This window comes from Callorhinus ursinus, unplaced genomic scaffold, assembly GCF_003265705.2.
Source record: "Callorhinus ursinus isolate GAN/ISIS: 27379988/994484 unplaced genomic scaffold, GSC_fseal_2.0 scaffold16, whole genome shotgun sequence".
Taxonomy (NCBI): Eukaryota; Metazoa; Chordata; class Mammalia; order Carnivora; family Otariidae; genus Callorhinus; species Callorhinus ursinus.
The window spans coordinates 39,485,473-39,511,733 of NW_027397078.1; the positions used below are offsets into that span (position 1 = coordinate 39,485,473).

General features: G+C 48.5%; 1 protein-coding gene across 4 annotated transcripts in view; it reads right to left on the reverse strand.

Moving 5' to 3' along the window:
• Positions 1-26,261, reverse strand: part of STS (steroid sulfatase) — a 156,123-nt gene that overhangs the window by 67,348 nt on the left and 62,514 nt on the right. For 3 of the 4 annotated variants that reach the window (XM_025857406.2, XM_025857405.2, XM_073902144.1), the window contains exons 3-6: positions 10,050-10,190; positions 7,426-7,547; positions 7,215-7,337; positions 5,137-5,560 (exon numbers count right to left, since the gene is read on the reverse strand). In XM_025857406.2, the coding sequence (XP_025713191.1) occupies positions 5,137-5,560; positions 7,215-7,337; positions 7,426-7,547; positions 10,050-10,186 (806 nt within the window). In that variant the 5' untranslated portion in view covers positions 10,187-10,190. The remainder of the gene's footprint in view (positions 1-5,136; positions 5,561-7,214; positions 7,338-7,425; positions 7,548-10,049; positions 10,191-26,261) is intronic. The other variant, XM_025857407.2, reaches the window with a different exon arrangement.

Sequence of the window (26,261 nt, forward strand, 5' to 3'; positions counted from 1 at the left end):
TGCCTGACATCCAAAAGCTCACGCTTCCCGATTTCCAGTTTAGGTCACGACCCTAGGGCATAAAAGAGATCTGTGTGTTTGATGGAAACAGGGGGGTCTGACAGTGATTTATCCGCGCCCCATTCAGTTAGGAATGACACGGATCGGGAGGCAGAATCACGAAGAGCAAGCATCCCTCCACACCTGCATACAGCTTGCGGCATGCTCGGCCTGGAATGGGGGCTTGTCCAAAGAGCCAAAGATCCCCTCCACTCTGCAACCTGTCTCCTGGTGACCCATGCACGGTAGAGGCCAATCAAGGGGCATCTATCCTTACCGAGCAAGACAATTCTTTAATTATTTAACCTTTCCACTGGTGAACACACGTGCGTGTGTCCCTGTAGTACTGCCCTTGATTGTTAATCTGATGCACTTTTCTCACCGTGAATCAAAGATCAGTATCACCCCTATCCCTCTCTGGCTTAAACGCTTACTGAAACTAATAAAGTCATCCCACGACCCCTTTCTTCGGAACATGCTTTGGGCCAAATCACAGCCATTCGTTATGGCCACTTACACCAAGGTCTGGCTGCAGATGTCAAAGGCTAGGTTGAAGGTACCCTGTAAATGCATTTCAGGATTCCGATGGTGCCAAACATCGATGGCAGCAGAACAGGATAAAAGGTCGGGTCTTCTGATGATACATTCATCAGCTGTCCCAGGTCTTAGGGCATTATGGTGACACCAACCACGTTAGCAGGAGCGAGTCTCGATTTCCTGTAGAGCTACAGAGCACAAGACACGGCAGAGGGAGCTCATGATCACAACCCTCCAGTAAGGGCATAATCTCTGCCCGGCAACACCACGTCCCCCACGACTCGTACTTTCCATCATTCCCACGGTGCGCTCACTTCCCTTGGGGGACCGGTCAGGGATCGGGGTTTGTTAAAAGTCGCAAAAATGAGATCTCATCACTCCAGGAAGTCAGTGATTAAAAACAGAACTGTAGCTCTTTTCCAAATGGTGGATTTGTTCTCTTCAGTGCTGAAGGTCCAAGAGATGTCCCATCCTTAGCGTAAACTGAAAGTTACTAGCATTTGTCTCACTTCTACTGACAACCTCTTAGAACACGCACGCACCGACACTGAATATGTTCCATGCATACGGAACACATCCTGAATTTGTTCAATACGCGTTGAACGTGGGGGCCTGGACAACAGAACACTTGCGGTAAAGTTCACAGGAACTTATGAATCCGGTGACTGGAGGTCATAAACTACACAAATCACGCGGGTGCGTATAAAGCCATCGTCCTTGAAAACATCCTCTTCAGCCTCAACATCTGTGTATTCGCAGAGAAAAAGACAGTGGTTTCTTTCGACTTAAATGTTGTTCCTAGCCACGAAGCCCTGTTTTCGATGTATCTGGGGAGGAAAGGGGCCAACATTTCTGGCTCCTCGTGCTGCAGCGCGACCAAGGGTCACCTCGCTCTGCCAAGGACGATGTGAAACGCCTCTCTCATTCTATCCACTGCCATTAACCTTCTAAAATGTGGCCTTGACTTACGCGAAAGAAAAACTACTTTGTGAATAAAATTAACTTGCTGAATTCACCTGTTACTGTGCGGCCTCCGATTTCTTTTCAGAATAAGCAAATACCTCTCCATCTCCATGGTAATGAGTATGCGGACATCAGAGCTCCCGTGAGAATTACCAGGATGCCTTCTACTTTGGGGGCATGAAGACCGGGACTCTTCCGCTTCCATCTATAAATTTCCCTGGTCTTCTTCCACCTCCTCTGTACTCAGACCTAAGCGGTAAGTCGGCAGGGTCTTCACGGTCCACTCCGACTGAGAAAAGCAGCCTTCACAGGCATTGTGCTGTGCTTCTTGATCCAGGTTGTACTATCACCCGTAGGGCTTTGGCTATCCACTCCAAAGTGTGGAGCCTCGAATTCCTCCACAAGAAGACATCTCTTTTTCCCATCTCGTATGGATGTTTTGTGACGAGAAGGAGGTGATGTGCGTGGTGAAATGTGTCCCGGGTGACGTGTGTATCTCCAGTCCGTGGCGGGTCACGCACAAGCACTCCACAAGGGTCACTTACACTGGAACATGTCCCAAGCTGAGCCGCCATTTGCACTGTGCACCCGAGCTGGCTCTGATTTACAGAGCCCGGAAGAGACCGATGGCCAAGGGAGCAAGCCGGATGGCTGTGGGATCCTTCATTCGGGACACAGAGAGAGGGCTGGGAATCTCTTAGAAATCCACAGTTCATTCCTGCCTGTAAGAGCAACACGGACTTCTTGCCAATTGAATTGCATTAAGGATGACCTGTCTCTCGCATTACGATACAGCTCATAACATATGGTGTGGTGAGCTAATTATCTAGCTTCCCCCTAGAAGCAACTTCCCAAGATAAATTTTATCCCCAAGAGTAAATTAGGAGGAGGCACCATGGAGTGCACAGTGATATATTCCAAACCACTGTTCTCCTCAACACAGAAGAGTGTACTTTACTCCAGGGGCACGTTTGCAGCAAATTTGGCTAAAGAGACCTCATTTGAGAGCATCACCCCCCCACGAAGCATCTTTGCCTCACGCCCTTGCCATCTACAACTCCAAACCTCACGTGAGCATCTGCAGTATCAGTCGTTCCGGAGACGAGGCTTAGAGAAAGAAGATAAATTTTAGAAGCAAGAGTTTAAATCATCTTCCTCACTACTCTCGACGTAGGAATACAATGGGAACTGTGCACCCCCAAACAGTCTTTTATGTTAATGCACGAATTTCACAAACACTGTCATCGCTTTTGGTCATTTTCCTTCTGCTCCTAAGTCTGAATCCATTCCTCACACAAAGGTGGTAAAGACCTGCCTACGTTATTCAGGATATGCCGGTCAATGACGCAACACTTATAAATGCGTCTTCAGATCCTCAAAATAATATTTTTTTGCAAATACTGTTACGTTTCTTTGGTGACATATTGAGGGGATTCTCAAGATTCATGGCTAGCCCATGGACTGAATCAGATGTCACGCATCGCACAAGACGACAAATGTAGCCAAGGACGGTTTTATCCAGATGCTTTCGATCTTTGCGTCTTCAGGTAACGCGGGGAAAAAGCTTTCTGTGAATAGCATCACGGCACACAAAAACGCGGTATTTTCACTAATACCGACCATGCACGTGCTGCGCCAACATTGGCAACAGGCATTTCCTCTGGAACCATCTGTTGTGAAGAATAAACCCTCCTGTATTAACTCAGTAACCACAAGGTTCAACTGTGGTGTTGCTACAACATCTTAAATCTCTAGTTCTGCCGCAAAATTGCAGAAACTCCACATCATCAAGATCAACTGCATAGGCTTCAAGGCCCTTACAATCAAATTGCTTTCGGTCCCCTCCCAAAGTCACGTGCTGAGGAACCCATTAAAATGCCTTGTAATCATCTGAATATTCATATTCTCTACAGATTCAATCATTTCTGTCAAAATACCGCGTGTTGGAGAGAAGGAAATCATCTGGACGCCGAGGATGATTCCTGAACCCTGTGACTTTTTTCAGGGGGCCCTGGATTGTTCATCTCCTCCCATATGTTTCTGAGAGATTGCTGGTAGATGCAGGGCGATAGGTGAGCGTTCAGCTGTTTTAGCAAATTTGGGAGACAGCACACTGCTGGGTTTTGAGCTTCGACGGACAGGTCTACAATCCTATGGGGAGCCATCCTATCTTGGAATGGCTGTTAGCTGGCTTATAAAACGCAGCGAGGTTAACCCACGAGGTAAGAGCTTCGTTAGCCACGCGGACCGTGCCCCACTCTTGAGTGATGACATTAATTTACCGTCCCAGCCAGAGAGATTTTTTAAAAAAATAAAACGCAGCGCAGTAAGATGGAAAGTATTAGAAGTGATCACTCTGCTAGAAAAAACAAAGAGAACCTTGTTTCTATTAACCGTCTCTATCTTACTAGATGACGATATGAAATATAGACCTCATAAAGTGCTGAGATTTTGCATCCGATCACAAGGCAGCATCCCCTTGTAGAAAAATCTACAGGCGTAACAACAGTTGTGACTTTTGCAAAAACCCAGCCATGCTCCAGTTACTGCTCCGAGTGTCCTAGGAGATGTGGGGTTCAGACCCTCTCCGGGCGCATGCAGCCTCGTCTCAGCACTGCACAGTCGGAATCTCGGAGAGGTAAGACTGGCAATCCTCAGTACTCACCACCTCTGGGTTCTGCTAACACAAAGCCTGAGCAGTTGCCACTCTGGTTGTGTAGGCCAACAGTTAGGCTTTAGGTAGGCAACCACTGACTCAACGGTACCTCCATGTGCCCGTGATGACCACAGAAGCTCAGGAGCATGACCACCAGCTTAAAACCCTCCTCCTTCTGTCCAGAACCGCATTATGTCCTTCCTCCTGCCATTTTAGCTCGGACCCATGGGTGTCTCCAGTCTTTGGTGCCTGAGAAACTCATGTTCTCAGCATGTGCCTGGCAACTGACCACACAGACCAGGTGTCTGATTTTCACGTGATTGTTTCCACCTTTCTCTAAAGTTCCAAATGGAACAACATGGTTTTGTCTGGTTTCGGTAGCAGGTGCTCTTGAGATAGTCTCTACTCGGGACTGCCATCGACCCCTCTGTGGATGGTGATGTTCCCTTTGCTCACCGCAGCCCTCAACACTGTGCACCCAAGGGGCCCTAACCGACCTAAACGAGATCATTCGCTCCACCCAGGCTCCTCATACACATGTTCTGCTCAGAAATTTTCATAGACTGTTTGGACTTCCCTACGTTGTTTCTGTCACAAGAAGGACACCTATACTCACCCAATGCACAAGTCAAGAGTAACAACCGTGGTTACACCTGAAGCTCCTTTGGTCATCTGGGAGACATTTTTTGGCCTGGCTTCAGAAGCACAGGATGTAAGGGACACCTGGCAGAGCCCCTCGGATGAGAGCCCACTCCATCACACTTCCTTGCACGTGCCATTCCACGGTGCACACCCCTCCTCCCGAGAGCCTGGTTGGAGAAATCTCCGCAGCTGAGAAGGGGAAACGTGGCTAGAAGGACCACCCTGTTTCTCCAGCCTCCATGGAAATCACCAAGCACCAAGTGGCAACAGGCAGCATCCGGATAAAAGGAGATACCAACCGTTGTATGAACTGGGCCGCGTCCGCCGTCAGCCTCTGCATGAGGTTGTCATAGGATATGGGCTGCTGGGTGATCTCATGGTTCCTCATCAGGAAGCAGTTCAGGGGCCGGAAGTAATGCAGGAAGCACACCAGAAGGCCGAGTATCATGGCGGCCAGGCAGAGAAGGCAGACGAAGATCCCGGGGGGCACATGCACCAGCCCCAGGCACTTGACCACCGCCAAGGTGAGGAGCGTGATCGCAATGATCTGAAGGGGGATGAAGACCAGTGCCCTGATGCCCCCAGTGAAGACGCTGCCTTCTCCGGGCTTGCAGTCCCTCAAGTTGGTCATGGGGATCCCATGGAAATAGTCAAAGCCGTGGCTCAAGGGGTGGTGACAAAAGTCTGTCTTGTTGTGACAGTTTGTCCCAAGGTGCCACTTGCCTGAGAAGACAAATGGATGATACATTTAGACCCAACAAACACTCCCACCTGAATGTCAGCTTCCGATTCCCACACACGGAAAAGCGGGACCGCTCTGCACATTTATTAGCCAAACTCCTACTCTGTAGAACCCCACGGTGTTTCTCTTCCTTTTCCACAAACACCAGGGCATTAACCACTCACTCTACCAGAAAACAATAACTTAGTGCTGAAAATAACGAAATAAAACAAAAGGCAAACACCTGACATAATCAATAGGCAGATGACAAAAATACATAGAAACACACAATTGTTTTTTAAAAGACACTTCCTTAAAATTAAAGTCGTAGAACCAACTTGGTTTGGTCCCTTGAATATTAAAAGTGAAAACGAATCCTTTCTCAAAAAACTATCCCTGAAGCGTGAGGAAATCACACTCACAACTCAGCAATTATTTTAAACATCTATGAACATTTCTTATAAAATGTTAATTACACCACTAAAGTAGTGAGTGCCTCACAAAAGAAAAACATGATGACGGTTTTATGACAAGAGGTGGGAGGAAAGAGAATGGTCATTTTGCTTCTTTGAGAGATTTTAGGATTCATCTGATGACCCACATAGACCTATGCTTATCAAGTAAAAAGGGAGAATGGATCATTCCTATCAATTGAATAAAATCAATGAGAATGTCAACGGAGACAGAGTCTGACATGATTTTAGTATTAATACCTAAAATGAAAATGTTCAATAGCATAGTGTTTATATGTAGTTTTGTGTGCTGTATGGCTCTTCACAGTTATCTATTTATCAGTCTATTAGCTATCATCTGTCTCATCTCTGTGTCTAATCCATCCATCCATCCATTATCCATTTATCCAACTGCCCATCCTCCATCCATCCATCTACCATCCATCCACCCATCACACACCCATCATCCATCCATGCATCCATCATCCATCCATCCACTTATTATTCATCCATTCACTATTCATCCATCCAACCGTCATCCATCCATCCGTCCATTTCACCATCACCAAACCATCCTCCATCCATCCATCCATTTAACCATCATCCATTCATCCATCCATCCATTTAACCATCACCCATTCATCCATCCATCCATTTAACCATCACCCATTCATCCACCCATGCATCCATCCATCCTCCATTCATCCATTCATCATGCATCCATCCACCATTCATCCATCCATCCAACCGGCCATGATCCATCCATCCATCCATCCATCATCCATCCATTATCCATTTCATCTACTGATGTATCCATTCCTGCCTCTATCACCTATGTCATGTCTTTCCATATATCCATACATCCATCAGTCCATCCATCTATCCATCCATCATTATCTATCAATCTCATCTATTTAACTATGTATCCATTCATCCATACACACACACACACACACACACACAGACACACACACACACACACAGACACACAGACACACACACACACACACAAAACGACACATATCGTTACTTTCAAATAGCCCAGATAGGTGCACTGTACTTTAATTTAGAATCGAAATCATTTCTTCCCATGTGAAGTTGTGCAAACGGTTATCAGTGATGTCATCCTTAAGAAGGCAGTTATCATGCCCTCGCCCTCTTGCCCTGCCCAGGCCCTCGACTCCCCCTCCTTAGCTGCCCATACCTATCAGAGCGGTTGAATAGCCTTGATTCTTGAGAAGCTTGGCAAAGGTAATCTCACTGGTGGGAAGTCCTCCAGAAGAGGCCGAGAAGATAAACACCCCCATGAGGGACTGAGATGCCATTCCTGAAGCAGGACAAAAGATCTATTGAACGAGGAGGTCGAGGATGCCCCCAAGAGGACAAGAGCCATGGCTATGGAGCCCAGGGGTTACCTGATCGGATGGGGTACCGGCCTGTCATGAACGCTGCCCTACTTGGTGTGCACAGGGGCGAAGCTGCCAGGTGGTGAGTGAGCTTCACTCCTCCTTCAGCCAACTGGTCAATATTGGGCGTCCTAGAACAGAAGACTCATGTCATTCATGATGACCTTGAAACACGCAGTTTCCACTGTGCATTTTATAGTGGGTCGCCTCTCAGTCATCCAGGGAAACTCCCAGAAGGACGGGTGATGCATTCTGGTGCCTCTGCCCTGGGAACGGACGGGCCCATCTTGTCGGGGCGTCATGCCACACTTGCCAGGCATTCAGAAATGAACCTCTTCCAGTTCTGGGACCACGCTGAGCTCTCATCCCACAGCCCCCACTGGGAACGCAGCCCCTGCCTGTCTGCCAGCCTGGCTAGCTTCCACCCTTCAGATCCTGGCAGAGACGGGATTCTTGTGGGCCTCCCACCAGCAACCTTGTCCCGTGATGGGGCCTGGTCCATGGGTAAGACACAGAACCTATCACAGCAGCTCCTCACTATAAAGGGAAGGCACAGCTAACTGCTTCCTCCTACACAGAGGCCCAGAGGCTGGAGCACGCATCTTGTTCATCATGGCCTGCAGGCCCTGCTCCAGTACCCACACAGACTAGCCCTTGCCAATGCACAGCTTGAAGGTGAAGGTATTTCACTGCATTGCTCATGTCCACCTGCTCTCCCATCCATGAATTTAGTGTATGCATTTCACAGTCGACATTTCCACAGTGCTTCTGCCTTCCGTCACAAGATCTAGAAGGTTGAGAAGACCAAATCTGTGTACCTGACTTAAACCTCCTCGTGCCTAGACTGGCCCACTGAAACATCTGACTACTTTGGGGTGTGAGCCAACAAAAGATAAAATGAAAAATGAAATTCACAAAGAATTGGAATCCAGTATGGAACAAGACAGATGTGGGGTACGTTGTGACATGAATTCTTCATTGTGATTGTGTACAGTTTTTTTTTTTTTTTTCCTTTTGAGATCTGGTAGAAATGGAATGTTAAAACTTGACTGTAAATATTTTGATTAAAACACCTGAGTAGGAAAGGTTATCTATTATCTCAGTGAAATTCAGGAATACATATAATATTAAAAATCATACAATATTTGTCTTTCTCTGACTGACTGATTTCACTTAGCATAATACTCTTTAGTTCTATCCACGTCATTGCAAATGGGCGAGATTTCATTCTTTTTGATGGCTGAGTAATATTCCACTGTGGAATTTAAGAAACAAAACAGATGAACGTAGGGGAAGGGAAGGAAAAATAAAATAAGATGTAATCAGAGAGGGAGACAAACCGTAAGAGACTCTTCAGTCTAGGAAAGACAAACTGCGGGTTGCCGGAGGGGAGGTCGGTGGAGGGATGGGGTAGTTGGGTGACGGGCATTAAGGAGGGCACGGGATGTGATGAGCACTGGGTGTTATATGCAAGTGATGAGTCACTAACTACTACCCCTGAGGGGCACCTGGGTGGCTCAGTCAGTTGAGCGTCTGCCTTGGCTCAGGACATGATCCCAGGGTCCTGGGATTGAGCCCTGTGTTGGGCTCCTTGCTCAACAGGGAGTCTCTTTCTCTGATTCCCTCTGTCTGCCCCTCCCCCCCAGCTTGTACTCTCTCTCTGTGTTAAATAAATAAATAAATACATAAAATCTTAAAAAAGAAACTACTACCCCTGAAGCTAATAATACGCTGTATGTTAATTAATTGATTTTAAATAAAAGTAAATATTAACGATAAAATAAAAAAGTGAAAAAATCATAAACAAAACTTAAGAAATGATCATGACTCTGATAAAAAGAACTAGATTAGTAGCAACAGAGGTAGGAGAAGCGTCCAAAAGTAAGATCTAATGAGGCCAAAGGTGGGGCGGGAAACCTATGCGGCCAGTTGAAATCTCATCCTTGTCTGTGTGTTTCAAGGTCTAACCAACGTAGGCGAGCACACATTCCAAACACGACAAGCAGCGTCTGATGCAAAGCTTCAGCTCGGGATGGACACACACGTGCACGCCGCGCTCTCCGCAAAAGAACAACAGACGCCCGCTTTCTGTTTGACCTGACACAGAGCCACGCCACCGTGTTGCGAGCTGCAGTGTGGTGCGGGGCGCGCGCGTCTCCGCGCATTGCGGTGACCCCTGGAGCTTGGGAACTTGTGCAGGCTTCCCACCTGGCATCTGTCCTGTACCACCTGTCCCTGGCCAGGCTGGCTGCTCATGGTGACAGCAAGAAGGCGTGGAGCTGGTCAGCAGGGACGGGGGCCGTGGCGGGGGGGAGCCAGTACCCAACAGAGCAACTGGCCTAAAAGAGTGGGAGCAATGGAACGGGGAAAAGGAGGAGACGGGTGGAAAGCAGCACAGTATGTCTGCGTAAGGACGAGTCCTTAGGAAGACCTTTCTCGCGGTCCCCCTGGGTTTACCTCGTGCGACCCGATCGCGTCCCACCCGCCTTCCTCACGCCCGTACGCATGTGCGTCTCCGTAAAGCCACACATGCACCTGTGCGCCCGGAAGGGCTCTGACACGTGTGGGCGTTCTGCGCTCTGTGCGCGTCAGCTCACGTCCCTGCCGCCCAGCTCTTCACGCGGCAGGCGCACCTGAGCGTCTCGTTCCCATAGCAACCAGGATCTCCGATGCCAAGGTCGTCGGCCATCAGCAGGACGAAGTTGGGCCTCGAGGCCGCGTGGCTGTGGGCCTCACACAGGAGCAACAGCAGGAGGAGACGGAGCTTCATCTTCCTGCAAGGGCCAAGCACACAGACGGACGTGAAGGGCGCCAGCGGGTGGCGCACCATCTCCTTTTGTGGGACCTTCCCCCAACCCGTCCGCCCCACACAATAGGTGCTCCAAACACAAGCCGACGCATCGCCCGGCAAGGAACCTGATGCTCTTGTTTCCAAAGCAAAGCATTTCTTCCTCCAAGGACAGCAACGACCTCCCATTCCTTCCCAACGCGAAAACATACGCTCTGTCTGGGAAAATGCAAACACGATCACGGGCCACCTCTTCCTGGGGGGCCAGCTCCATAATTCGCTAGAAGTTCTCCATTTGAGCCCTGGATCGACTGGCACTCCAAAGTTCATCTCTTTTCTTAAAATTATATTTTTTTTTTTTTTTTTTTTTTTTTTTTAAGGGAAACACAGGTATATATTTCCAAACTCAAGAAGCACCAGGTTCAATGGCTGAGGCTGCAGGCCCAGGTGCTGGATAATCGCTTAGAGCAAATGCACCCAACGTAGAGAACCCACAGCGTCATCACAACACACACTCACACTGGGTGACATCCACACCCTTATCCCTGCAAGCGGTGAGCACATGACGTTCCAGACGGAGGGGCCTCTGCACACGGCATTCCAGATCTTGCAACAGGGAGATGAGCCTGGATCGTCCAGTTGGGCCCAACACACTCGTAAGTGTCCTCACAAACGGGAGGCAGTGGGGCATTTGGTAGGTGACAGGACCAGAGGAGGGGTCCGCGGTGAGCAAAGCAAGGTAAAAGGTAACGTAATGCGGGGCCAGGAGCCCAGGAGTGCAGGGCCCGGCCTTCCGGAAGCCGCTAAAGCCGGAAGTCCCAGAGGGGCCCGCTGACAGCCTCATTTCAACCCCATAAGACTCCCTCCAGACTTCCCATCTCCAGAACATTAGCATAAATGAATTAGCGTGGCTTTAAACCTCTAGGATGGTGGTAGTTTGTTACAGCATCAAGGGAAACGGATTCACGCAGAATACGAACCAGGTGTACTGTATGCGGTGACTCCGTTCACTGCTCCATCCTACAACACAGAACAGTCCCTGCCGCGTACTGGCGTCCATGTTTTGGGCTGCGTCGTGTTAGAGACTTTGCTCGCAGATACCCGGGGTTCCTGGTGGCCTGCTCCCCTTGAAGGGTAGGACACGGGAAGCCGGATGGAAGGCCTGCCTGTGTGTGTGTGGGTAGGATGAGCTGTCAGGACCTGGGAGCCTCTTCTTCGGACCTGTGTCTCCACGGAGCACCCCTCAATCTCTGCTTGGGGCCGGGTCCCTCTGGCGGGCCACCTTCTGCGACTGCAGTGGGGCGAGTGGTTGGCTGCCCTCCCTTCCCAACACGGACACTGACGACTGTGCCTCGATCCGACCCCCGTTTCCCTGTGTCCCAGCTGGGCCTGACGCCCCGAGCTCAGAGCCTCCCGGACGCACTTTCTCCAATGACCCAGCCTTTTCCCTCCCGGGGCTGGCTGACAAGGGGGCCCTGCCAGGTCCGTAGCCTTCGGACGGGGGACCTAGAGATCCAGTCTTCCACAGAGACGTGCAAACCATCCCCAGGCTTCCCTCCTCACTCCTGACCCCGTCTTCACAACGACCTGGAGCTTCTGCTTTCTGGCCCTTTCTGGGTCCTGGGATGCTTCGTTCAGTCTTCCTGCTGGCTGCTGCGTCCACAGACAGGGAGGGGCCCCTTCCTGCCTTCGGCTAACCCCGCTCCTGCTCTGCCATCTTCCACCCTTGTCTAGCCCTCTCTTGGGCAGGGGGTGGGGGTCAGGGTCCCTGTCCCACTGGAACCAGAAGCCTGAGCTCCTTGGAATCACATTCTCTGCTCTGTGGGCAGACGTCGGCGCGTCCCACTTCATCTGGCGTCTGCCTCCCTCCCCACTCTGCTCCCCGTCCGAGTGGCTCTCAGCCCCAAGCCTGTGTGTCTGGCCGTTCAGAGCCGGAGCTGAGGCGGGGGCTACGCGTCCGAGTGGCTCTCAGCCCCAAGCCTGTGTGTCTGGCCGTTCAGAGCCGGAGCTGAGGTGGGGGCTCCGGCGGGGGTGCTGTTGACCAGGCTATACCCGGCCAGGGAGAGGCCCGGCCCCCTGGCCCGTGGGGGCAGCAGGGAGGCGTGCAGGACTCTCTCCTCTCTGAACATACCCTCTGACGTCAGGCGGGCTCTGCGACCGAGCCGATGAGCGACCAACGACAACCTGTGCGGACACGAGGCTGGAAAGATGCTCTCTTTCCTAACCACACTGGGGACCCCACGATGGCAGTGGCTGGGGAAACAAAGACCCATGACAGCCACGTGAGACAAAGCGCTGACATTCTCTCTCTGCTGCATTAACAATACCTCGCTCCAACTCCACCAAAGAGGAGATTAACGAGGACGGGACCCTGTGTTTTAGACGGTTGGAAGGATTTATGGGTAATAGAAGGATTCCAAAATTAGCATCCATCTGTCAGCATGAGGACTGTCACACAGGAGAGCTTTGAGGGTGACGGAAGACCCCCATTAGGGATGCCCACGGAATGCGGAGGGTTGGCACGGCGGGGCTCCCTAAGTGAGCTGAACGCCTCGCAAAGCCGTAACTAATACCAGCGACATATAAAAGAGCATGCTCACTAACCTCCCGTCCCCACGAGGACGCCACGGGGGGCGTTCACACCCAGAGGAGCCGACAGCCACAATCCTGCGGTCACGTGCTTCCAACTCCTTAGTCTTTTCACGCTTCGCTTCATGCAGAAAATAAATAAATACAACTTCTTACTTCAAAACCCCAGGTTTCTGAGTGCGTGCAGGCACCCTACGTGCTTTGCCTAGTTCTCTACCGAGTCAGCTCTGTGAAGAAATACCCGGAGCAGGCGCTCATCACCCTTGTTATTTTAATTGTATTTTTCTACTATTAATGATTTGTTACGTAAATAAATGATGGTTGGTTGTTAGCTTACCGCTGTCATAAACAGGGTTTCCCAGCCTTGGCATGACTGGCACTCGAGATGGGAGAAGTCCTCGCTGTGGGGCTTGCTGGTCACTGGACGATGCTCAGCGGCACCCCACGAGCAAAACCACCCCTCACAGACAGCCTCCGAGTTCCTGCCTGCCTGCATCTGTAAAGTCATCCGCCACCCTTCCCGGCATCTGTAAAGTCATCCGCCACCCTTCCCGGCATCTGTAAAGTCATCCGCCACATCTCTGCATCCTGCACCTTCCACTCACCCCCTCTGCCGTCCCTCGCAAGCAGCTTGGCGTCTACGGAAGGATTCGGAAACGGCCACCCACCCGAGTAACCGTGGATTTCTCCCTTGGACCCACGAGTACATTTTCAATGCTGACAGATGATGCTCCTCGGCCAGGAGAGGCCCCCAGCACTTACCGAAGCCTTTCAACGCCCGTGTACGTGGGTACCAATCTCGGGAAGGGTCTTCGAAGAGAAAGGCCCTGAGCATACCCCCTTCCCTGGCTTTCCCTGCCTCCCGTGTGTCACTGGTGTGTGTGCCATGTACCAGCTCCCCTGTTCACCAGGAGAGACCCATCTCCCAACGCTCGTCTTGTCCGCTGCCTTTAGGAACCCAGATCACAGGATCCTTACCCTCAGGCGTCAGGGACCCGAAGCATCAGCTTCCTCTCTGTCCAGGCCTACTTCCGCTCCCCACTCATGCAGCTCTCTCCCTCGCAAGCATCCTCCCTTCTCAGAAGAGCAAACTCTGCTCCCCACTCCTCCCGTCCTCTAAAGACAACCGCGCAGGGACCCGTGGTTCTGACCGCAGCAACTTGCTCACCCCTAACCTGCCCTCAATTCTCCCTTTGCTGGCGTTTTCTCCCTGCCTGTCGGGAAGTAGGGGAATGTGTGGAGAATTACGAGTCGGGGGTTTTGTCCCTGTTCAGGCCACCGGCCACGAGGTCTTGGGCACAAAGCACCAGCTGCCTGTGCCTCGGGCTCATCCACCATTCGCTGCGATCCTGTCTGTGCCATGGGCAGTCAGCGCACATGGTGGAAATAAAGGGTTTCCACACAACCGGGACCTCAGGCACCCCTGCACTCCCGTGTGCTCTGCATAGCTCACGGCAGCCAAGGCTCAGGAACTAGCCAAGCATCTGCCAACAGATGGACAGAGAAGACACATTCTCTACACAGACGATGGAATATCACTCAGCCGTGAAAAGAAGAAAATAGTGCCATTTGCTACAACAGCAATGAACTGGGGGGATGTGATGTCACACAGAGAGACAAATGCAGTATGAAAAGAAATGTGGGGGGCGTGGGGGGCTCAGTCGTTAGGCGTCTGCCTCCGGCTCCGGTCATGGTCCCAGGGTCCTGGGATCGAGCCCCGCGTCGGGCTCCCTGCTCCGCGGGAAGCCTGCTTCTCCCTCTCCCTCTCCCCCTGCTTGTGTTCCCTCTCTTGCTGTCTCTCTCTGTCAAATAAATAGATAAAATCTTAAAAAAAAAAAAAAGAAAAAAAAAAGAAAAGCAATGTGGAATCTTGAAAAAAGAAAAGAGGTCGAACTCACAGACGCAGAACGGAACACGCTCGCTGGGGGCAGAGACACGGGGGGAGGTTGGTCCAAGGGACACGTGTTCAGTTTTACGATGACCACGTTCCGCGGACCCGGTGGACAGCATGGAGACCACACTTAATAATACCGTGCTGTATACTTGCTACGGCCTTCAACAGTAGATCGTAAACATTCTCACCACACACCAAAACATGGTGCATAATAGGTGAGTTGATGAGTGTGTTAATTAACTGATTTGTGATCATCATTTCATAATCTGTATGCATATGAAATCATCACGTTTCCATTTCAGATGTATACAATTTGACTTGTCAGTTATACCCCAATAAAGCTGGGACGTAGGGCAGGAAGAACATCCCCCTGCCACCCCACTAGGAAAAGAAAAAGAAAGAGAAGAAAAAGTCACCAAAATGATGAAGCGCTAGACAAACAGCCCTTGTTAGGAGGAAGTTAATCCATCTACACCTTTACAGCTACAAGCAATTCACTGACAATTCAACCAAATCCATTCCAATTCAACACACTTATGGGGCAAAAACCAGATAACCGACATTGTGACAGCCTCGGGATGGTTGCACGAGCCGCAGAATGACCCCCACACGCCTCCGGCTGGTCAAAACAGAGAATCCACGTGAGCATGGTGCCCACTCCAGTGACCACTGGAGTGACAACTGTGGCTTTGGCAGGTGACATGAGGTTTCAATCCCGGCCCCCCCGCCTGGTGGCGGAGAAACCCGGGGCCATGATTCGGCTTCTCTGTTGGTACTTTCTTGTGCAAAATGGGGATAATCGTAACAATACCTTGTAAGCATCACGGAGAAGATAAAATTACACACCCGGCACTATGAACACATAAGGGGCTAATCACTAGGGGCCAGTGGTTGTTAGTGGTAGTCATCATGATCCTATTATTATAACTTTGTGTAGACTATAATGAGGACAGAAACAGAGTTTCAAGCAAAATGTGGCAGCCGACTACATGCTGGCCCCAGGGACACCCTTCGGGTATCCCCATCTTGCATAATCCCCTCCCCTTGGGAATGGCTGGACCTCGCAACCTGGATCTCGTGAACAGAGTGTGGGAAACGGACGGCACGTGACGCCTGTGCTTAGGTTGCAAAACACTGTGACTTCCATCTGGCTAGCAGACTCCTCCTCCTGCTGGATTTTAATGGAGTGAGATTCTGTGTTGGAAGAGAACCCTTCCCCCCCCCACCATGACCAGGAACCGAGGGAGGCCTGCAGCCCTCACGCTGACCACCTACAAGGAACAGAATCCTGCCCGCAACCACCTGAGTGAGCTTCGGAATGGAGCCTTCAGAGGAGACCACCACCAGGGCCGGCAGCTTGATCGCAATGCACTGGCTACATTGTACCGGATTCCTGACCCCCAGACACTCTGAGATAAGAAACACTTGTTGCTTTGAGCTGCTAAGTTTTACACTCATCTGTTACAGAGAAGCAGAGAAATCATACAAAGTCCAAGAGCTTTGGATGGGAAGTTCAGTTGTGTTAATGAGGATCTGCGAAAGCTTTAATGGCAGGGGCTCAGAGGCCATGCTGAACCTATTTTAAGAACATGCTTCACTAGCAATGAGTAGTCAGAATTTATGTAAGTCACTTAAAGACACATTGCTCAGCTCACCAACCATGTGAAAAATGAATTTTTGTTTTACGATCAAAGGTTGAAAATACCGGGAATGGAAAATGTACTTATGGTAGCCCAGAGGGATACGGTTGACAGAGAGATTAAATGAAGCAAAATCCAGGCTCCGTGTAAGTCTTAAGTAAAGTTTCACTCAAAGTCCAGCGATTTCGAGCATTACTTTGGCCCACCCTGCCTTTACTGTACACAAAGATCAAAATTCATTTTTTTCAAATAAACTATTTTGTTGTCTTTTTACTTTTATTCTGAATGTACGGACAGAAAATATATCTAAAGCCACTATGCAGAGAACCACTCCGATGATAGGTTTCCCTCTCCCTATCCCGTGCTTTTTCCTGTGCTGTTTCTGGGAATGGCTGAATGCACAGCATTCCTGTGGTGGCACGCCGTTGTTTTGGCTTTTGTTTGTTTTTCCCTGCAAGACTCTCACCACGAGTTGGAGAAAAGCCTCAAGGAAGAGCAGGGATCAGAAATGGGTAGCACTGTCAGCCCACCCAGGACACGACGGGCAGGCAGTGCAGAACTTCATCAGGGGATGATGTGCATTCTCTGTCATTCTGCTGTTCCATGGCAGATGGGTCTGTCAGAGTTTAGAGGGAAAGTGAGCCCAGTGGCCATGACTTCACAGAGACGCTGGTACCCAGGCTATAGGTGGAGGCAGGCGGGACAGAACATCGGGACTGATTCGAGATGCAGTTAATACAACCAGGTAATTAACTGGATATGAGGTGTCAGACAGAGAGAGAGCGTGCTCAAGGAGACTTCAGCCTTGCTCTCTGGAAAGACATGGGGGCCATTAGCTTTGCGGAGAACAATGAAGACAGAAAGTGTCTGGGGCTTAAGACGGTATCTCCTGCGCGCCAGGACGTTGCCACAATAAGGATCCATTGTACATATGTATCTTCCTTTGGAAAAACCCATTCTGATCTTCTGTGCCTTTTGCTGAGAGGTTTAGTTAAGGTGTAGACCTTTTTTTAATTTTTGTTTTAGTTGGAATCAAACCCAATAGGAGATCAAAGCCCTTTAATAATTATTAATATCTACAGAGTATTAATTTCTGAATCACAGAATGGGTTTGTTTAGCTCAACGTGACATCATGTCATTAACTGTACCTCCAAAATGCGCCTGCATTAGATATGGTTAGGCCTCGGGTGAGAAATATCACCCAACCCAGCTGAAAACGTGAGAAAATGTAAGTTGGTTAATAGCCATTTAGAATCCCCCTGCATATAAATTACTAGGGTCTGAAGTAACCAGAACTTATTTTTTCCCCACAAGCATGGACATTTATAAAGCTGTTTCAAAGTATTAAAACACAGTTAGCTGATAAAAGTACTTAAAAAATAAATGAGAGTGCTCTACTTCAAAATATGAGCACGGCACACTAACTTCTGAAAAACTGCATGATTTCCCTCCTTAAAAAATTAAATTATTTTTCTGAACAATCTTAATTTGGCAAACAAGCAAGAAAACACTTTCGTGAGGAAGTAGCTATTCCTAAAACAGAATTATCATGAAGGAGAGAGACAAAAGAACATTTTCGTAAACTGGAGATGTAATTACATTAAATTTGTTCATTAAAGAAAAACTAACACTGCGTTTACATAACAGAAACCTTACCATGGCAACGAAAATGTTCCTAATCTCTTTGCTCAATGGGGGAAAAAGGCGTACTGAAAATAGGGAAAACTCCACATTATAAACCATATTTTTTAGAAGAAAGGCAGATTTATTCAGTTCAAACTATAATAAATTTCTTGACCAATAAATTTGGTTAACAAAGCGTTGTCTAAATAGATGTCCTGTTTTAAAACCATAAAAATTATCTGACATCAGGACAACAAAAACCTATCTGAATAAGTGTTAAAACAGGTGTTTCCATAGATTTAAATAGCTCTTTAAATTGTTTATGATCTTTCTAGTGTAACATTATGTGCCAAGTACACTTTAATAAAAAAAAAACAATAAATTGCTTGCAATTTTCTAAAATAAATATTTATGTTTCACTTACCTAGTGAATTGCTATTTTTATAGACTTTGCCACAGTAGACGGCGCTCTGGTCTTGGCATTTCTCAATACACTCCACTACGCATATCACAAGTTAATTATATTAATGTATTGTATTAATAATGAAAGCTATTTGAAAATTAAGTTTTTCTCAACCTCTTTCTTTACAACTGAAATCTTCAGACAGCTTGGGGAAACACCAAAGCTCAGAAAGTTGGAAGACCCCCATGGCTTCCACTGACTTCTCTGTCTTCTTTGCTGGTAAGGCTTATGCTGCTCTGGGACATGACAAAGAGGGTAGCATGCAGGGAGTCCAGCCGTGATGCTTCCCAAATTGTTCCAATTTTAGTATATGTGCTGCCGAAGCGAGCACGATGCTTCCCAAATTGGTGGCAATGGTTCCTCACCTGCCAACACGCAACTGAGGAGCCTGCTCTTTGCACACCTGTGCCCACGGCTGGACAACACCAGGGCTCCTACCACGTCTAAGCTCCTGTAATATTTATGTTCCCAAAACCCGATGGTTCCTCCCTAAGTCGGCCTGGAACTGACTCCGTGTTTTCTTCCAATTTGAGAGGGCAGGGCTAAGCCCCTGAAAGCATCCACACAAAACAAAATAGTCCATGAAAATTGTAAAAACCAGAGTCTGGGGAGCCTTCGACACCCCATGATGTCTGAGTTCCTGAAAAGCCTTTCCCCTCATTGCCCAGGTCCACATCTGGCTGCCTCAACTTGTACGCGGTTCCTCGGCAAGGATGAGCGTTCCCGTTGACACTGAGGAATGCTAAGAAGCAGGTGCTCTGTGGCAGTGATGAGACTGAGCCTGTCATGAGATGAGACCCCTCCCAGCCCGGTCCAGGAGGTGGGGAATTTCTCAGGCAATCGGGGTAGTGGTCCCGTAGTCTCCTCAAGACCCAACCCAACCCAACCCTCCTCAAGACCCAACCAAGCCAGCTGAAGGGGAGCCCCTCTCTCCCCCGGAGTTCAGAGCAACCAGTAAGTACAACCTGCACCCCGGTGGGGAAAGCAACCTCAAGAGCAAAAGGCTTCTGAAGGAGACATGGTGGTGTAGACACCCACCAATGGCCAAAGCAACAGTAACAAGTCGCAGCCTTCAGTTTGTATCAGATCGTTAGCCGCGAGGTACCCATGCTCCAGAGACCACTCTCTACGTCCAAGGGCCAGTGTGGGAGGCTCTGGATGACTCCCTTGTTACGGGCGAGGAGAGTCAGCCTGAGAGGTGACATCCCCGGCTCAAGGACATGTGGCAAGTGACTGATGAAACGGGGGAGGGGGCGTGCTAGTCCAGTACTCTCGGACCCCAAATCCATTCATAGAGAAACGTGACAAGAGGGGCTGGGCCACGAGGTACCACCAAGGGGCAAGTTGTGGCTGGAAGGAGCATTCTATTTCGCTTTATACATGGCTGGGTTGTTTGAGTATTTGATGACTGATTTTGGAATTTTTAATTGTGGGAAAGATTCCCATAAAACTCACCCTCTTAACCATTTCTAACTGTCCCCCTCCGGCAGCCCCTGGCCCCCACCCTGCCACTCTCTGTCTCCATGAGTCTCACTACCCTTAAGTGTCTCATGGGAATGCAATCATACAGGCTTTATCCTTCTGTTCTGCTGATGTCACTCAGGATCACGTCCTCAAGCTTCATCCAAGTGGTAGCAAAGAGTCAGCACTTCCTTCCTTTTTAAGGCTGAATAATATTCTGCTGTGTGGACGGACCACATTTTCTTTATCCACTCCTCTGGTTTTTTAAAGAGATTTTATTCATTGGACAGAGAGCAAGAGAGCACAAGCCGGGGGAGCGGGAGGGGAAGAAGCAGGCTCTCCGCTGTGCAGGGAGCCCGATGTGGGGCTCGATCCCAGGACCCTGGGATCATGACCTGAGCCGAAGGCAGGCGCTTAACCGACTGAGCCACCCGGGCGCCCCAGGTCCACTGATCTGTTGATGGCAATTATGTAATTTTTTTTAAAAGACAAAATATACAAAAGAGCAGATCAGCATTAACTGCACTCTTGGACTACTGACCACAGTTATGGAATTCTTTTTTTTTTTAATTTTATTTTATTATGTTATGTTAATCACCATACATCACATCATTACTTTTTGATGTAGCGTTCCATGATTCACTGTCTGTGCATAACACCAAGTGCTCCACGCAGAACGTGCCCTCCTTAATACCCACAGTTATGGAATTCTTCACAGCTCTTTGCAGGGTTAAAATTTGTGAAGATGTACATATTTTGAAAAAACTATATCATGCACATGCTAATAACATGTATGTTGGAAAATGTGCCCCTGCATATAAGACTTTTGGGAGAACCCAAATGAACATTTTTATTCATCATAAAATTTCTTATTAAATTCTTAAATAACTTCTGGGTTAAATTCATAAATGCATTTTTGGCATAGCACATACATATATATTATATCCTCTCTATACATATATACTATATATAAACATATATATGTATATATAGAATGATAAAAAGAATGTGAAAATATATACCTGCCTCTGTTGATAGATTACACACATGCACATCTAGATCACCTTACATTAGTTCGTTGAAATATCTTCGAATATCAGTGTCTTATAAAAGTTAATACTTGGGGCACCTGGGTGACTCAGTCGTTAAGTGTCTGCCTTCAGCTCAGGTCACGATCCCAGGGTCCTGGGATCGAGCCCCGCGTCGGGCGCCCTGCTCCGCGGGAAGCCTGCTTCTCCCTCTCCCACTCCCCCCACTTGTGTTCCCTCTCTTGCTGTGTCTCTCTCTGTCAAATAAATAAATAAAATCTTTAAAAAAAAAAAGTTAATACTTGAACATTATCCCAAATGTTACAGGAGAAAGTTTTACTGCTCCTGATTCATTATTTTCATTCTACACAGCTGAATGTCTTGTAGCTAGATGTTCACATCTAATGGCTTGCTTTTTAAGACAAAAGAGGATTATTAGTTTCCCCACTTTGCAGATAATAATTCATAATTATCATAAGCAAATATTTACTTATGTTATCACGGTCCCCAGAAGATATTTAACGCCATGGAGCTTTGATACAGTGTCATTTTGTGAAAAGTGTGTTTTGTAACGAGTGGATTGCTTTTAAGATAAGAGGTTATCTTAACGGTGAATTGCGTTTCTCTCCATACTAAAGAACAAAGTGCATTTTGAGATGGAGTCACGCTATCAAGAATATCTAGCACATTCACCGATGCAAATGCCCAACACGGAATACCGCTGTCAGCACTTCATTTCCAAAGCTTCGGAAGAGTAAATGCCCTGAAAACAGTTGTTCTTTCAGGACTCAGAGCCCTGTAAGGAAGAGATGCCTACCCTACCAGCAGCCAACTGGGACGGACGGAAATCACGTGTGTCGTGGCTGTGCACGGCCCTCCGGGCTAGCACGTTTCCACCGGGAATACATCAGAGGGAGTTCACAAATGGGATTCTCCCATTGCCATTTCAACTGGAACAACTCCCTGGGATCCCCAAGGTCCGTAACGTGGCAACTTTGTGCCGCGGCCGAGCAGAGATGTCAAGGGCGCCCACCGTAAGGGCCGTAAGGCAAGCGTGCAGGAGGAGGAAATCGCCCCGGTGCCGCTCAGCCTTGTAACACCTCTCCTTGACCTCCACATCTAAATGCTCCGCCACCATCCCCTCGTGATCACGGCATACCTCACGTGGTTATTTAGGTAAAATTTACTGCATTTTGTGAACCACAGGGGTCCTCAGAAGTCTGGGGAATGTGATCATGTCACACGTTCCTGCTGGGCTTGCTGGGGGTCGCCAGAGCTGAAGAGTTCTTGGTACCGGACGGCACTGCACAGAAGTCTCATTACAACAAGACGCGGGAGAGGGTGAGGGGGCCAGATTTAGGTGACCTGTTTGCTGGCAATGCTGAATCCCAGCAGGATTTTGTGATCAAACCACAAATAGAAACCATCATGGTCTCAATGATTGTGTCCACCCCATGCTCCAAAGAAATTCAGATGTTGAAATCCTAACCCGCCTCCGAGGTGAGGGCTTTGGGGAGGCGATGCAATTCGCATCCTTATAAAGGAGGCTCCAGAGAACCTAGAGCCCTCCCCCGCTGTGGGACAAACTGATGCTGCCTGTCTCGTTTACACAGGACAGAAGCTCTGGGCAGATCCCAGTCTAAGTTGCTAGAATTCTTTGGAGTTTGGTGCTGGAGCAAATAAGAAAACATCACTCTGCCTAAGGAGGTCACTGCTCTACACAGAGCTTTCTTGGGAGACCTCACAGGAAGACAACAGAGCCTGGGTCAATGCAGGTTGGGAATTATGTGCATGTTCCTGGATCCCCTGGCCAGGGTCCCCCTGAGCACCCCGACTTCACCTTTCTAACATTTGTAGTTTCTACCAGGCGGTATGAAGGAGTGGGGCTACGTCACAGGCAATCAGAGAGAACGCTCAGCAAACTTAAAAGGAGAGAAGGCAGAGCACTGCAGAAGGTCTGAAGGAGAAAACACGAAAGCAAGAAGGGTTGAAAATAGAGTGAAAAGTTTCTTTACGTCCTGGTCTTGTCATCGGGGCTGCAATGTCAGAAGGCCTCCGGGGTTGTTTGCTCTGGTCTTTTGGGGGGTGAGATGCGTGCAGCTGGGCAGTGACTCGAGATGAGAAAGAGACGTGGTTTTAAGCTGTTAGGAATTGGGGCCAGGCATGACGGATTTCACAACCGGATTAGGGATCAAGACAAAGATAGCTCAAAACAACTAGGACACCCCCCCCCCCCCCACCGTTCATGGCTTTTACTGTTACTATTACTGTTACTGCTACTGCTACTGTTACTGTTACTGCTACTGCTACTGTTACTGTTACTGTTACTGTTAACCTCACCCTTCAGCAAGCTACTTAACTCCTCCACGTGAAAGGCATTTGAGAGAAAGGATCATCAGCCTGGCCATCTTTGTAGGGACGAACGGACGTGGGTGTCCCCACCCCAACACACAAGCTCTCACAGAATCATGACTGGTTTTTTAAGTGACTATGAATATATGGATATTGCTGTCAGGATCTCCAAGCAGAATGTAGAACCTTTTTTTTTTCTTTCCATTTAACTGTTTGGATATTAAGATGGTAAAGTTCACATGACATCAACTCCACCTTTATTTGAAGCACTGTAAGGTGTACAATTCAGTGGTATTGAGAACACGCACAACGTGGTGCACACACAACCTCCAGCTACTTGCAGAACGTTTCAGCAGCCCCAAGCAAACCGTGCATCCTCCACACTGACATTCCCCATTTCTCCCTCCCGCCTGCCCTTGGCAACCGCTAAGCTGCTTTCTGCAAGGATGTGCCTATCCTGGACACTTCACAGAAATGGGATCATGTACTATGCGGCCATGTATGTCTGGCTTCTTTCTCTGAGCACAATGTTTTCAAGGTTTGTCCACACCGCAGCAGGTATGAACACTTTGTTCCTTTTCGTGGCTGAATACTAGTCCATCGTAAGGGGCCGCCACATCTTGCTCAGCCTTCCATCTGCCGACGGACGTCTGTGTTGCTTCTAGTTTAGGGCTATCTTTCTGACCCATGTTGCTATGAACATTCGTGTACAGGTTTTTGCCGGAACACCTGTTCACAATTCTTTGGGGGTACAGACCTAGCAGTGGGATGGCTGCATCATACGGAGATTCTATGTTTACCTTGGTGAGGAACTGCCTGATGGTCTTGCGCACCAGCGACACCATATGAGGCTCTTGATTAAAGCCCTAGTGTTTTAAAAAACCCATCAGAAAGCTGAGGATGCTCTGAAAGCCACATGCACTACAGTCCAGAATGGGATGAAACTTCCTACACACCAGAGACCCTCGTCTGCTTCCCTCGCAGGTGTCCGCCTTTAGGAAAAAACTACGTATGTATATACACACACATATATGAAAGTATTCATAAATACACATGTCAGATCCCCATATAACACGTGAAGTAGCGTAAGATGCACAAATGTTAAAATGATCAGACGCAGCCTCTAAAACATCCGTAATAATGAATAAGGGTGTTAAAGGACTTACAAAAGAATTCAAGCATGTCCACTGTCTTCCAATGGTTGTACCTCCTGGATAAACAATATCTATGGACTTCGTCAAGCCTTTAATAAGATTAAATGAAAGTCATTCCAGATTGCCTTCAGCTGAAAATCAGTTTTGATATAAATATATAAGGAGAGCCAATCTTCGGAATAAAAAGTTGGAACGGACAGTCGGAAGTAGAAAGGAAGACGGGCGTGCAGGGACTGTATTCTGCAGGTCCAGTATTTAGGGCAGCGTTCTCTGCTCTCAGACAAGCAACACCATGAAACCCTACATAGTACTGGACACTTAACGATGGCAAGTGCCTTTGGGTTAAATGTTAAATCTTGAACAAGACTCAAGATACCACGTCTTCAGCCGAGAGCACGTTTCCCCCGACAGAACTATGTTTTCTGCGCTCAGTTCCACCGGGGGGTGTCCGAACTGAAGAGCGTCTTCTCTGAAGTAAGACATGCCCTTGGCCAAGATCTTCCCATGCTGAGTTTGCTTACACTGCAAGCTAACTAACACTTGCTGATAGATGGTTATAACAATAGAAAACCAAGAAGATCCAAGTTCAAACAGCACCACGGTTATACTTGACAAGAGAATATAATCCGACTTAATTAATTAGCAAGTAATGCCACTTCCTTATTTTTTTACATGGTGCCTACACAAATGCAAACAATGGACGCCCAGTGTAGTCAGGCAGCAGGCTGACCTTATTCGGGAAGTGTCCATAGACATGCATTTTTACCGATTAGAGGGGCATGCTGCCTGATCCTGTGCTCCTCAACAATCACATCATGTTTGTAAGTGAAACCAGGAAAAGGTGTTAGAAACCAGACCCTAGGTAACCGGCCAACTCCAGATGTATCTGCCACAAGATTCTAGAGTCAGTATTTCTGTAGATGGTCCGTGTGCGCATAGGAAGCTGAATGGCAAACGTCTGATACCGTCCTGAGCTGGCTGAGAACAAGGCAGGTCTCCTCTCCTGGAAGGTCATGCAACCAGACCTCTTCAGCTGTGCTCGCTTCCGCAGCAGAACGAAGAGTCACGGTAGCCAGGAATCTGGACATCCCACGTTATGGTCCCCATGGCGTTGCAGGCTGGCTGAGGAGATACTGCAGAAGAGGCTGCTGGCTTATAAAACAGGCGTGTGGAGGTGTTTGAGGATGTGTAGCATGAGCCTGCGCTCCGAGTAACTGATACCAACGATCTGTATGAACGTGCTAGGAGAACACGCATCCAACACGTGGAGGACAGGGTGTGCCTCGGAAGGGAGGACGGTCTCAGAAGGATGCTGGTAAGTGTAACAAAAGATGAACACTCGCAGAATCAAATCCAGACGTGAGACACAATCTACTTAATTTAACGAGTATCATCAACGGCGGGAGGCTGCTGACCTCAAGAAGGTGTGATCTCACTGCGAGTCACGTGGAGAAGATGTTAGCCGATGAAGGCATGAGCGTTAGCTAGGTGAGCAATGACGTGACTTGGTCCCTAAGGCTAAAATTAATGCTCCTTTAGCACACATTATGAAAGCGGATGTTTCTGAGGCAAAGAGGAGAAGGTCCAGCCAACTCTGCCCAGGTCGGACCACAGTTGAAATACTGTTTTTCAGTTCGTATCACTGCTCTTTAAGAGGGAGAGACAGACGTGGGCTTATCGAGGTGCAGGCAAATAAGATGCTCGGGGGCACAGACACCATCCTGCATACGCGATTGCTCACGAATTGCTACCCTTTCACCCAGCACCCAAAAGACAGGAAAAGTGCTTTTAAATCTGTGTGAGCAGCCGCCTGCAAAAGACAGAAAGGACCTATCCGCTGTCTCAGAGGCCA